Source organism: Chlamydotis macqueenii, chromosome 1, assembly GCF_036417535.1.
Source record: "Chlamydotis macqueenii isolate bChlMac1 chromosome 1, bChlMac1.mat, whole genome shotgun sequence".
Taxonomy (NCBI): Eukaryota; Metazoa; Chordata; class Aves; order Otidiformes; family Otididae; genus Chlamydotis; species Chlamydotis macqueenii.
Window position 1 is genome coordinate 133257335 of NC_141556.1, and position 13134 is coordinate 133270468.

Consider the following 13134-nt stretch of genomic DNA (forward strand, 5'->3'; position numbering starts at 1 on the left):
TTCAGTGTGGCATCCAAGTTTTAACATTTTATTATCCTTTATAATCCTCAAAAAAAACCCAACCCAAACCAAAACCTGTAACTCTTCCCATGCATGGTTATATACATTCCTTACATGTATCTACACAGCATGGTTGAATGCTTTGCTGAGAAGCAGGGTAGTACAACCTAAGAAAAGCTTGTATACGCAGTGATACTACTTACAGTATCGAGTCTATATTATCACTGGATGGGTCTGAGTTGTATGCCATGTACATATACCCAAAGGTACACACTGAAGCCTGGCTTTTACAAAGACTTACAAAGATTGACTTCACATATGTTGTAAATAGTTACAATGATTTCACCTTGTATATATAAAAAAGCACTAGGTATATTTTATGTAGTCTAATGTTTAATCTTTTCCACTGAGCATGAACAAAATACAGAGGCGAACAGTGGGCAGATGTTAACAAGCTTGTGCCTGCCTTCAGGGGCTAAGCTCTTCCTACAGATCTTGCTTATCTGTATTTCTGGATTGGGAAAGGCACACAAGCCAACAGGAAATGATCTACATAATCATTAACTGCCTGACCATCTGGTTAAAACAAATGTTATGCAAACTGATTCCCATTTGGAGACTACTCTGAGACCACTCCCATCGGGGGCAATCCGCAGGTCCTTGCGAAGCATGACTGCAGACAGCCCAGCATCACACCCCAGAGCTGATTTTTTCCACATGGTCTAAGGCACCAGACCTGCACATTTTCAGGTGTGGTTTTTTTTCCAGATGCATTTTTTTTAAATACCACATACAATGCTGCAAAGCTACTGATAAAGTGACAGCTGAAATCTAAGTTTCATGATGTGCATCTTCCCCTCCCCTTTTCTTGCAGGTATGCAATTTTCAAAAAGACATGCAGGGGCTGTCATTTAATCACTTAGCTTCCATGTCCTAACTTCTCAAATTCCTGATAACCAAATTTTAAAATAAACAATAATTTAAAAATAAAGTAGTGTTTGCACTTCTACGTTTGTGTTCGTAATTTATGGCCAGCCTTTTGCCCACGGCTTGCTTTGTCTGATAAGGTTCAGACACTGGGTTCTCTATGCCTTGGGTCTGAAGTGTTGCAATTTGTTTTGTTTTCCAGCTGAAGATAAAGTAGTGGTCTTTCCACTATTTTTCATCCCAGCTTCCTTTCTCTTACTTTTTTATTACCTGTAAAAGACACAGGGCAAAATTGTACTTGTGGGCAAAATTCCACTTAAAATCAGTAACAGTCTGGATACAGATTTCCCCTCATGCAGTTTATTAAAAAAATTAATTTGAAGAGAAAACATGATTAAATGGTTTGAAATATGTAATGTGCTGAGACTTACCTTTGGAAATAGCATATTTGTAGACTGTAGATTAGACTTCACATCCCGTTACAAGAAAATGAAGAGAAGGTGTGATTTAATTGCAGTCACGTTTATTTGCAGTTTCTATACACACTTTCTAGGTAATCAAACTTTTCCGACACATTTTTTGAGAGGGGTTCACAATGAAACTGTCACCGTTTTTACTAAAAATAAATACAAGACTTAAAGTGTTGCACAGCTCTAAAATATACAAAGGCTTGGATTTAATGTAAACTTTGAAAACATTTTACAAAAGAAACCATCTTTGCAACGATTTAAAAAGTTCATATTTACAAATATTACAAAAATACAAAATGGATGCAAGTCCATAAACCATTGTCTTTTCTGCCAGCATGAACTGGTGCTAGTACCAAAATAGTTACACTGTAACCTTCTTAATTTTTTTTTTTAATTCTTTAAGTCATAACCTACAGTATTTCTCTATCTGCCACCATTGCAGCAAATGCACTCAATCACTGACCTTTGGCAAAAGCAAACATATGCTTTATTTGCTACAACTATTCCAAGTCCTCTATGCTGCCACGACAAAAAAAAAAAAAAAGAAAGAAAAAAGGGGGAAAATGTTATTTTTCAGAACACAGAGCTGTATAACTTCAGCAATTATTTCCATAACCTCAGTGCAAACAACGGAACAGCAGGTTGAGATGACGGTTCAGCGGTTCCCTGGTGCACGTACTGTACCCTGTCTCAAAAGGGGAGTAATGTGCCCTTCACCCTACAGCTTGGCCTCTGGTGCCTTAATGGCATGCCTGCACCACTACAGGGGTCCCCGCCATTCGTCTTCCTCTGACTCCCACGTTTGTTAGGAACTCTTTTCTTCATAGTGGATTTCGAATCTCTCTTTATTTGGGCTTGAATCTGCTAAATAGAAACTAGGAAATCAAGCAAAAGAAGTAAGACTATATATTAATGCGATTGTTCTGTGGCCGTTTTGGATGTGAAGTATTGCCTCATCATTCCAGTAAAAAAATATTTTTAGTGTGTATATATATTTATTTATGGTCTCCATTAAATTATTGACTGGTAATAAAAAGTGATATCATCAAAGTCAATTCAGCTCTATTCTCTTTACAGTTTTGAATAACTATTTAATTCAGGACTATTAAACATGTTGTAAAAGTGCTCCTGGTAATTTTTTTAAGGAAAATGACTGAAGATGACAAACTAAGGATTTTCTGCCCAATAGCTAAACTTCCTTTACTCTTGTTCTCCAGAAAGTGGTTTGTCATATGCTAAACATTTCCTCTTAAAACATTCTCATTCATTCACTTCACTTGTGTTCAGACTTGTTTTCTTAACTAAGCTACTAATGTGCTTAGCCTTTTGTTTCCAAAACCTTGCTCCCATTACATTTTCAAAAACTACTTTAGACTTTTAGATTACTTAGACTTCCCGAATTTGCAGCCCTTCAGCTGATGGACCACGCCTCTTCCCAACACACGTACTACATGCACAGCAACTCTACCTCGCACACTGAACGCACCCAGACTACACAGGAGGACGGTAGGACACCCTGAATGATCTATTTCTTGTGGTAAGCGCTAGACAAAATCAGATGTGAACCTTATGGGGAATAACATTTGGGATTTGTTAAACCATTGTGACTTGCTCAGACTCTTTAAAATTGTAACAGTTTTAGGTAGAACCTTCCTCTTTAAAACACGCTCTGCCTGCTTTTCAAAACTCTCAGCTTTATGCATTACATGATTAAAAGCAAAAAAACTAGTAAAAACCCATTTCACACATCCCACTTTCCTATCCTTTACTTATGCTTAAAGCCAGCTTTTGGTTGATTTCTTTAGTACCAAAGTACGCTCCTTCTGCCATCCTACTCGCCCTGTCCTACTGCACACCACATTCCTCCTCGCGCTATTTTCTCTGCACTAACTTTTCCTCTACTCCAAACCATAACCTATGGCAACCAACACCAACTGCATCAATTCTGGACAAAAAAGGGCCTTCTCCAAGTAGCATGGATGAGGCTACATCGATGGAAACCATGGTGGCCCAAAGGAGAATCAGGCCCGTTGGTTTTATTCTGTTTAAAAATTAAAAGTATAAAGCGACTCACGGGTTAATTTTTAAAAGTACACGTTCTTGCAGTTTTAAGACGAGAAAATTCAAGTAACTTCAAGTAATTCAGCTTTTATTTCCCTGCCTTCATTTGTATCAAAGCAGCTGCTTTGATTTGTCTCCTTTCCCACCCCACCCCAGTCCCCCACCCTGTTACGCATTTCTGGTAAACCCAGACAAGATCCCAACTGTACGTGGCTGGCACAATGAACCAGAGCTTTCCCCTTCCCAGCTCAGCAATGAATATAAATAATGCATACACATACCTATTCCCAGCTACGTTTTCACAGTGTCATTTCTGAAATATTAAGGTAGCATGAATCTCATCAGCACAAAGAGAAAGCTTCACTGAAAACTCATCGCGGATATTTACTGATAAATCGAAAGCGCTTCTTGCATGCTTATAATTTATTTGTTTCCGTTACGAACCAGCAACTAATCGTGTTAAAGATTATAGTTACCCGGTTATGACCATGTTATGTATCCCAATAGCCTAACAGGAATATGAAAGTTAAGTACTATTTCTTCTCACATCTTTCCTCTCTAAGCGATCCCTGCAAGAATAAAGGCCCAGGGGAGGCTGTGGGATGGGACCCATTGGGGCTTTGCATCAGACACGAGACCGTTCTGTCAGAAGCACGCTCTCCTTCCCCACCGATCCTCACGGTAACCCTCCCAGCTGTGCTTTCCGGTTAGCTTCTTCGGAGCTGTCTCAGAAAGACAAACAGTTACTTTAATCCCATCGCATTCAGCCTTTCCGTTTCCTTAGCTAAGGCGGGGAATTCCTCCTTTCCACCGCTCAATGTCGTCCTTCAGGCCTGTCGCACTGAAAGTGGTTATCGGTGGCCATGTGGATTTTTTATGTTTGATATGAAAATGGTATTCACAGAATACAGTTATTACATTTGACTTCTTTTGTCTTCTATAAACAAAGTTGTTATGCAGTAAATTGTTTGCCACGTCCACTTTTTTGATAATTCTATTTACAAATTTTTATCAAAAATATGGTATTTACATATGTTTTGTTAATTTCTTCTAAATTTTGTTTCAGCTCATTTTAGTGTAGAAAAATACCAATCCTCAGGAGCATTTTCTTTTTTTTTTTTTTTCTCCCTAGGGAAGCACTACAGTGAGGGATTTGTTTCTAGATGGGCAGCTTCTGGAAAAAAAACCCCAAAGTCACTTTTAACTCTATGGAAAGTGTATAGCATTGGAATCTACAGTGACAATGGAAATCAGACTGGGATGAACCAAATGAAGCCAAAAGAAAACAGAACAGACATAGCATATCTTCCTCCTCTTAGAAAATGTAACGTAATAAATAGTTACAGCTGTAGTCCTCTGTTTCCCCAGCATCTTACAAACACAAACACATTTAAGCATCGATATTGCCCTGCAATTTCTGTCTCTTCTTTTTTTTTTTGACTGCTACAGCGTTGGCCTCTTATATTCACTTCCTTACAGAGCCCGAGTGGCGTTGGCAGCCTGGCCCTGGCACCCGTGCAGCCTACGTTGAGCTCTGAGAAGACCGATCATCGTGGGGGCTGCCGTCCGAGTTCTCCGTCTCTCCTTCGGAGATGGCCTGCATCGGCGTGTTGTACAGCCTGCAGCGCACGCTGTACCGGCTGCTGCTGGCTGCCGGGGGCGCCCGGGAGCGGCCCACTCTCGAAGATGCGGACATGGGAAAGCTCTTGGAGGAGAAGCCCTCTGCATTGACCCTAGGGGAGCAGGGGGAGAGCGGGGACAATGCATCGGGGCTCACTGCGGGGGGAGACTCTTCCAGGCTTTGAGGGGCATCTGTCATCAGCTCTCCGGGGGACTTGGGCAAAATAGGACTTTTCAGAATTTCCGTAGCGGACATCCTGTAGCTGGAATCGGAGCGGCTGCCCTTTTTAAGGAGCAGTAGTTTAAATTCCTCATTGGATGTGTTGGACTTTTTGGCATTCCTGTATATGAGCCCGGGGGACCTCTGACTGCTTATGGGAGTGCCCACGCTGCCGGCTGGTGGCACGTTGCTGGCAGGCAGTGTGCTGCTGGTGGGGGGCTGGCTGCTAGTTCCAGATGAAGCTCTCAATCTGTTTCTTACTGAAAGGTCTCCAGAATCCTTCCTCCCGAGAACTTTCCTTTTTGATCTGTAAAAACACAAAGGAACACTCTTCCATACACTATCTTTGTAGAATAACACTTAATGCTGGTCTGGAGTTTCACAGATTGACCGTGCTTTCATATTAGCTAGAGTTCTTGTAATCGCTCTGTCAAATATCGGAGGCTAGCAGTGGCTGACAGCACTTTAAACAGTGACAGCTTCTGTGCAATCAATGAGGCACTGAGCCATAAGGTCCCTCTCACCATCGCTCAGCTCTTCCAAAACAATGTATGCACAACCAGCTCTTTTTTATAGAGACAACAATGTGTACAGTGTCTTAGGTAATAGTAGTACTCAGTGTAACCTATTCAATATCAGAAATCTGTAATTTCAGTTGCAATTGCAAATTTCAGTTGAATACAAAACAAAATTGAAGAGATGCTTTCTCCCCATTCTCGCTCACCAGAACAGAGCTGGTGGTGGGCAGAAGCCAGGAACGACTGCAGGTAGTTTTCTTTGGAGACACGTATGTTTGTTAGAAAGAATGGCCTGATGTCGTTATCTGTAAAGCATTCTGCACGTGCCATGAAGATACTCAGACCATAATAAAGCATCTTTAAAAGCTGCCTTTTAGAAAACTAAACTCAATAAACTAAAGGAGGTAGTTTCAGGACAAGACTTAAACCACCAAATAACCATCCTGCAGCTGTCGTTTGCGGGCGACTGCGCAGGGCTGCATGTTACCATTCCTCGATGCCGAAAGGTTAGGTCACCTGTGAATGACTGCAAACAGATCCTCCGTAGTGCGGGGTTTGTTTGGAGACACAAAGACATCCTCAGCATCAGCCTGCAACTCCTCACTCAGCGGAGATATGATGGACTCGTCGCTTGGAGAAGACTCTTAAAGAAGGAAAGAGGCCACGCTGTGAGTCAGACCCCGCCGCGCTCTGCAACAGCATCCCAACGCGAGGCACCAGCTCGGTTCACAACTGAGCGGCCGATATTGCCATGCAGACTTTATCCTCTGATCTAAACATCATGTACATCGCATGTTGGAGCCCATTAAGGGGACATCGCTAGGGACCGAAACTGGGATCTCCCGTTCACTGTGCAGCTGTGATAATAAGGGTCAGTGCTCCCCCCTTTTCTCTTTTCAGCTGAAAGGCAGCGCAAAGGACGAAATAATATCAGAGAAATACACTCTGAATACACTGAAAAAGCGTAAAATATCTCTGGGCTGGCTGGCGAGCTAACAGATTGGGGGGCTCTGTACTTAAACCTACAGAAGCTTTCTGATAGGCACCTCCCGCCTGCTTTTTGACTCCACCACCAGTCACATCTGAAGCTGCATGATTTGGTATAACACAGAAAGAGTTTGCCACTGACCTTTCAGCGAAGGCTCATCCACGCCACCCGCTGTCTCCTCTGCCTTGCTGTCATCAGAGGCACTTTTGGTTGGGATACCTGATGCGATATCATTATCCTGCTTGCAACTCACTTCGCTGAATGAATTCACTGCTGCCGTCTCTGCTTCGTAGCTGATATTCCCAGGCACATGGTGGCTTACATCAAGTTGGTGCTTAAGCTGATCAGTGACGGCTGCTCCCTCAGCCTGAGCTGGGCTTTCGCCTGTAGGCCCAGCTTCCAGCCTCCCCTCGCCTCCGCCGGAGAGCTCTTGCTGAGCCTGCATTTGCTGAAGGTCACACTCTGGCTCTGCTCCCTGGCCGAGATTCTTTGCTTCGTCATCACCTATGAGGACAGCTGAGCCCTTCTGAAACCCATCCATGGAGATGGCACACGTCTGATTCAGAGCGCTTTCTGGCAAGCGCTCAGTGGCCGGGTGCATTTGGTCCTTCCCAGGTTTGATTTCAACCAAATCCACGCTTGCTGAAGTTACAGCTTCTCGCTCGCAGCTGTTCTGCCCGCTGAAAGAGGAGCTTTTCTCTAAAGGCGATTTGCCGGAGCCTGCTTCTGCTGGGGAAGTGTCGATGTACGACACTATGGCCTCCTCTGTGGAGTACTGGCGTGATACTGGTTTTTTAGCTAAGAGCGGCCTCATTTTGCCTGGAGAAATGTCGGTTGCCATCAAGGCGGTCTCCTGTATGCAGAGCAGGTCTGGGGTGCTGCCTTTCTGTTTCCCTCCTTCGGGCTTATTGACTGCCCGGAGGTGGACAGACTTGAGAACGGAGGGCGTGATGGCGAGGGCGGAAGGAGGGCTGGGATGCAGGGCTTCCCCGACCGCGCTCTGCTTGCTGTGGCTGAAGGCATGCAGCTGGTGCCTGTGAGCGAAGGGCTTGCTCAAGACGTTGTGAAGAGCACTTAGGTCGAGGTGAGTAGGAGGTATAATCGGAAGTTCGAGGTCCTTGCTCACTGAGGCGGTGCCGTCTTTTGAGAGCGGCTGTTGCAGCGACGACTTCCTCTCCGGTACTTTTGGCTTCCTCTTGCTCCCCCCTGGAGACAAGGGTCCCGAAAAGAAAGCTGTCGGAAAAGAAGAGGTGGGTGTCTCCGACTGGCTGGAGTACCCGCTGGAGGGCGAGGCTAACCCTGCCAGCTTCTCAGGGGAGGCCAGCTTAAATTCATTATCGACCGAAGGGAGCGATGGGGTGGTGGCTCGTGACCCAGACTGGGATGTCTGGGATTCGGAGCTCTCTGGTGACTTGATGCATTCTATGACTGTAGTACCCGTAGCGGTGCTCGAATTGGACAAGGACCTGTAAGGATCACTGGATTTCAAGTCGTTAAGAAGCCAGAGGTCTGCATAGTGAGGTTGTTCAGCACCTTCATCTTTAAAGGAGGGGATATCGGCAGTGTCGAATGGAGTGTCCTTTAATGCGCCATCGCCCTGGTTCACCCAGGGGAGCTCCTGCTTGGCCGGCAGGTTGGGTCCTTCCACTCGGGAAGGTGTGTTTGAAAACTCAAGGGGCAGCTTCATCTCCCTGGCAGTATGAGGGACATACTGCCCACCGCTGATCTTTGGTTCTTTCGTGTCAGGAAGGTCGGTGCTGCCCTCCGATTTCCTCAAAGACGAGCTGCGTTTTGGTGGGGCTGGCTTTGCCTTTGGTTTCTTCAGCGAGATACTCTGCCGTCCCTGCCTCCTGTGGCTCACACACTCCTGCCAGACGCAGTCAGCCAGGCTGGAGGTCATGCTCCCCATCTGGCCGCTCTCGGAGCCCGGAGCTGCATAGTTGCAAATATAGCTTTTATTACCCTTGAGACCGCAGTCAAAGTGCATGGAGGTATAGTATCCTTCGGTATCCACGGAAAAGTGTGAGCTAGTGTCTGCCTTGTCAGAGGGGGACTTTTCGAGGAAGCTGTCATAGGTGGCCATGCTGGTGAAGCTGGGGCATCCCAGGCTGTCGGCTTTCGGGCGCTCGGGGCTGAAGTCTTGGCGACAGGAGGCGTCGTGGTGATGGTGCAGGTAGTTCCACTCGCTGTCGCTCGTGTTGCTGTTGTTGGGGTCATCCAGTAAATCTGCCACAGTGGAGGTAAAGGAACTTGCCCTGTGGCCCCTGACCTTGTCCCCATGGTCACCAAACTGCTCAGTGCTGGAGTCCTCGTTGGCGTTGGGAGCAGTGTTGAGCGACAGCTCAGAGTCACAGTGCGAAGAGCCTGTCAGCGGAGGAGAGGCAGCAGGAGGAATGGTTTCGGATGTCTGGGAGGGACACGTGGAGCTGCTCCCGCTCCAGTTGCCGCTAGAGGACTGATGATCATCCTTCTGGTCCATGTGGCTGCTGAGCAGGACTCCTGCTGTGGAGATAGAGTGAATGGGACTCCCGAAGGTGTCTGAGTTGGACGAGATCTCACAGCTGCCCGAATCGGCCATCCTTGACAGCCGTGACCTCCCCCTCTCGCCAATGCTGTGTTCTGGGCTGTGCAGGTGCTGAGGACAAGTTAAACCGATGGGCTGGTGCTCTTGAGAACCCTGCTTGCCTAAGACTTCCTTCCCCTTTTTTGTGATCCTCTCCTGGCCGGCTAAGAAGTGCTCTGCTTCGTACCCTGCATTCTTGGTAGCAGCGTCCGAATGGCCCTCGCTGGCTCGGGCACCCTCACGAGGAAGGCTCCGCGAACGGATGCGGTTGCTGACTGCAGCAGCGAAGACAGCATCCCCATTGTCTGCCAGCACCAAGATGTTGCCGGCAGAGTGGGAGAGGGAGGCAACGACGCTCTGCCCCCTCTGGGCACGGATCCGCCGCCGAGAGGGAGCGGCTATCAGGATTTCTTCCGTCTGGCACTCCGAGTCCCTGGTCCCCGACCTCCTGCTGCTGGAGCTGGAGAAGTCCGGGTTTGCATGCACAATCACATTGCGCTCTCTTGCCACTGGCGACTCATCTGAATCTAGGACACAGGGAAAGCCGGGTGAGTGGGAGACAGATCCACATTTCCTGGCGCGAGCCGACCCGCAGAGCAACCCAAGAAGCATTATCTGCCGTATTCTTTCTTTTTTAATCTTGCTGAGCATTGGTCTAAATTTAACTTTGCTATAAGGAGTATATAAGGCAGAGCTCATCCTGGTGAGGTGGGGAAATTCTCCTAGTCCTGCAATGTGATCTCAGTTCTCCTATTTCTGTAATGTGATCTGACGCAGAGCTGATCTTGCCGTGGTGAATATTAAGATAAATATTACGTTTTCAGTTTTTGTCACTCTATTTCAGCAAATCAAAGGCAGTATTCAGGAGTGGCTGCTTGACAAAACACTCTGTCAGCTTTTTAAAATAATTCTGTTTTGACTACCTGTCTGTTCAGAATTATCCATTATCTGCTTCTTTACTACCAAGAATATTTGCAAGGCAACAGGATCTTTCTTTCATAGGTTCTCTGGTTGCTTATTCCCTATGATAAACACATTCCTTCTGTTTCCCATCAAGTTTCACAGCAATGGATTGAGATACCAGAGCCATCTTCAGGTGCAGAGGAACATTAAGAAATAATGATCCTGTTAGTTTTGTTTTGGGTTAATACCAATTTTACACTGGGTTTGCCCTCAACAGAGTTGCTCCTAATTTACCTGGGACAAAAAATGAGGTCAGCCACTCGATTTTGGGCAAATATCCTTGATAATAAAGAATGACAGGAAGGAATCGAGGACGAGCGTGATAAATAAAAGGAATGTTTAGCAAAGCTTCCCATAGGGTACCAGCAGCTGTCTCTAAGGCAGATATCCAACTGCTCATCTGAGTGAGTTATCCAGCTGCTGCGACAGCTCATCATCACTTTGCTGAGCAACATCTGTCAGTTCTTTACCCTAAGCTCCCCTCACGCAAGAAAAAACTTTCACTTAATCTAGTTACTTTTTATGCACATAACTATGGGTTCATAACAGAAATAAAATGGAAAAAAAAAAAAAGAACTGATTAACATTTACACGATAAGAGCTGAACACGTACATCTATATTACTCGGTAAGGCCCCCGGTCCGTCAAGGCCATATGGAGTAATATAGCTTTGCTTACTGTCATAAATAAAAAAACCAAACCATGTCATTCCCAAACTCCACAAGCATTTACACTTTCTAGGTTTCGTTTCCTTGGAAGGCTGGCTACCAGCTCATATCTCTGCAATTTAAGTTGGTTAGAAAGCTATCTACAGAAGATTTGTATTTATACTACACCTATTTCTTGTTGCACTCTTCTGGGGATGCCAGAGATGGTTTTCCTCCTCCTCAACTTTCGTCTCCGCTGTAGTACAGATTGTGAATGAACAAGAGAGCAGCGTATACTAGCCTCTCTGTCAAAACCAACTCCTGCAACCCATAAATAGGTCTCATTAGCCTTTAGAAATAGTAAACAAATTTTCATGGCTGGAACACAGTGGAGGTATGTGAGCTTGGATTAAGCCTGTGAATAAACATAAGGGAGCCCTTATGTAGCTCTTATGTAAATTATATCACAGTATATCACAGTTTTACATCTAATTCCAGCTCCCCCTCAGCAGCCTGGTCTGCCAAAAATAACAGAAGGAGTAAAAAAAAAAAAAAGGAAAGAAAAGAAAAGAAAATCAGGAAAGAAAATAGAGGTGAGAGCTCTTGGTAACAGTGCATCTTTCTTATAGCTATTTATCAATCTGTCACAGGGACAATGACAGTAACTTGTCTACAAAGAGTAATCTGTTCAGCTATAGCCTGACTTATTTTAAGCAACTAAGAGTAAGAAAACAATTTAAGGTTATAATGCCATATTGCAGTAGTTGGGTGATTCTTAGGAGACCAATATGCCAAGGGGGCTAACATTTCAAAAAGGAAGGAGACAGTTAAAATGGGGCCAAGTACTCATGCAAGTTTAGAGAGCATTCTTCGTGATGATCACATGTGGCCAAGGTTGACATAAACAGGCAGCTGCTATTTATTTGTGTGCATCAGTAAGTGGCCTGATTTTCCCAAATGCTCAGCACACGGTGGGATGCATGGGAGTCCACTCTGGGAATCAGGTCACACAGTCAATCAAGATCCTCAGTTTGGATTTAGGAGCCCAAGTCCACAGGAACACTTATTTACGACCACAGGCACACAGAAGAGGCAGGCATTGCTCATTTTCTCTATGTTTCCATGGCATTAGCACAGGGAAGTGTCTTTCACTTTGTTTTTACCTTGTGTTGTCAAAATAAATTTAAAAGGAGGCCCACCAGAAGACCGGTGCCCATCTGCGTAGGCTTTTTGCACAACTGTACACGCATGCTCTCTAAAGTTGATAAGGGACAGGTCGGAAAAAAATGTGCCAGGTTCATAAAAACACTAACATTAGGATCGCTGGTACAGTGGTTTGTAATCTTAAGAAAAACAAACAAACTAAACCAAACCAAAGGAAAACAAAAAAAAAATCCTGATAAGAAGCTCTATTTTAATAGCGTATAATTATAGAAAACATAATTATACACAGACATACACATACATATTACACTACATAACAATGTAAAACATTAAAAAGTAACTTTCTTGTAAAAGTTCTTCTTGAAATCTACTACAGTGAAATAGAGGCTTCAGACAGATGTCCTGTAACCACCAATGCCCCTGGAATAAGCAGAGGAAGAACTTTCTTTAATATGGAACGAAAGTGCTGTAAACTCCAACAACAGTCATTTTCAAAAAAGTGAACATTTTTCAGGGTTGGGAGAAGCTTAAAAAACAAAAAACAGAGAACTGAAAGCAAACTCTTTGAAACGAAAAATCAATCAGCATCATTGCTGGTTTTCCAGCAACTGTGAGTTAGCTGAACATGCTCTGTGTGCCAGATGCACGGGGGTCATCTCCGAGAGGAAAGTGGAAGAGGGTATGTCCTCCCCGTGACGCATACAAATTATTCCCATTAGTGCTAATGAGAATGATACACATAAACATCCAGAAGATTACATACCATTCTTGGTCTGTAAAACTGATCAGTGGAAATTTGGTTCCAATGTATGGCAGGTGGAGTCTAGGCAAAAATGGCTATTACTGGAAAAGTTAACATTGGTCCCAGACTTAACTCTCCTCTCAACTGCATTAGGTGTCTTTAGCTGTGTTAGAAAGCCTACACTGGTTAGGGTCCTATATTGAATCTAGAAAGAGCATCATTTTAACACCAGCTTTACCTCATGGAAGCGT

General features: G+C 44.7%; 1 protein-coding gene across 1 annotated transcript in view; it reads right to left on the minus strand.

The window, feature by feature from the left end:
- Window positions 1-4882: 4882 nt before the first annotated feature.
- The window catches only part of NHS (NHS actin remodeling regulator), a 260253-nt gene continuing 252001 nt past the window's right edge, over window positions 4883-13134 (minus strand). The window contains exons 6-9 of the mRNA XM_086767625.1: window positions 11167-11298; window positions 6946-9894; window positions 6333-6459; window positions 4883-5605 (exon numbers count right to left, since the gene is read on the minus strand). Coding sequence (XP_086623751.1) covers window positions 4981-5605; window positions 6333-6459; window positions 6946-9894; window positions 11167-11298 — 3833 coding nt within the window. The 3' untranslated portion in view covers window positions 4883-4980. The remainder of the gene's footprint in view (window positions 5606-6332; window positions 6460-6945; window positions 9895-11166; window positions 11299-13134) is intronic.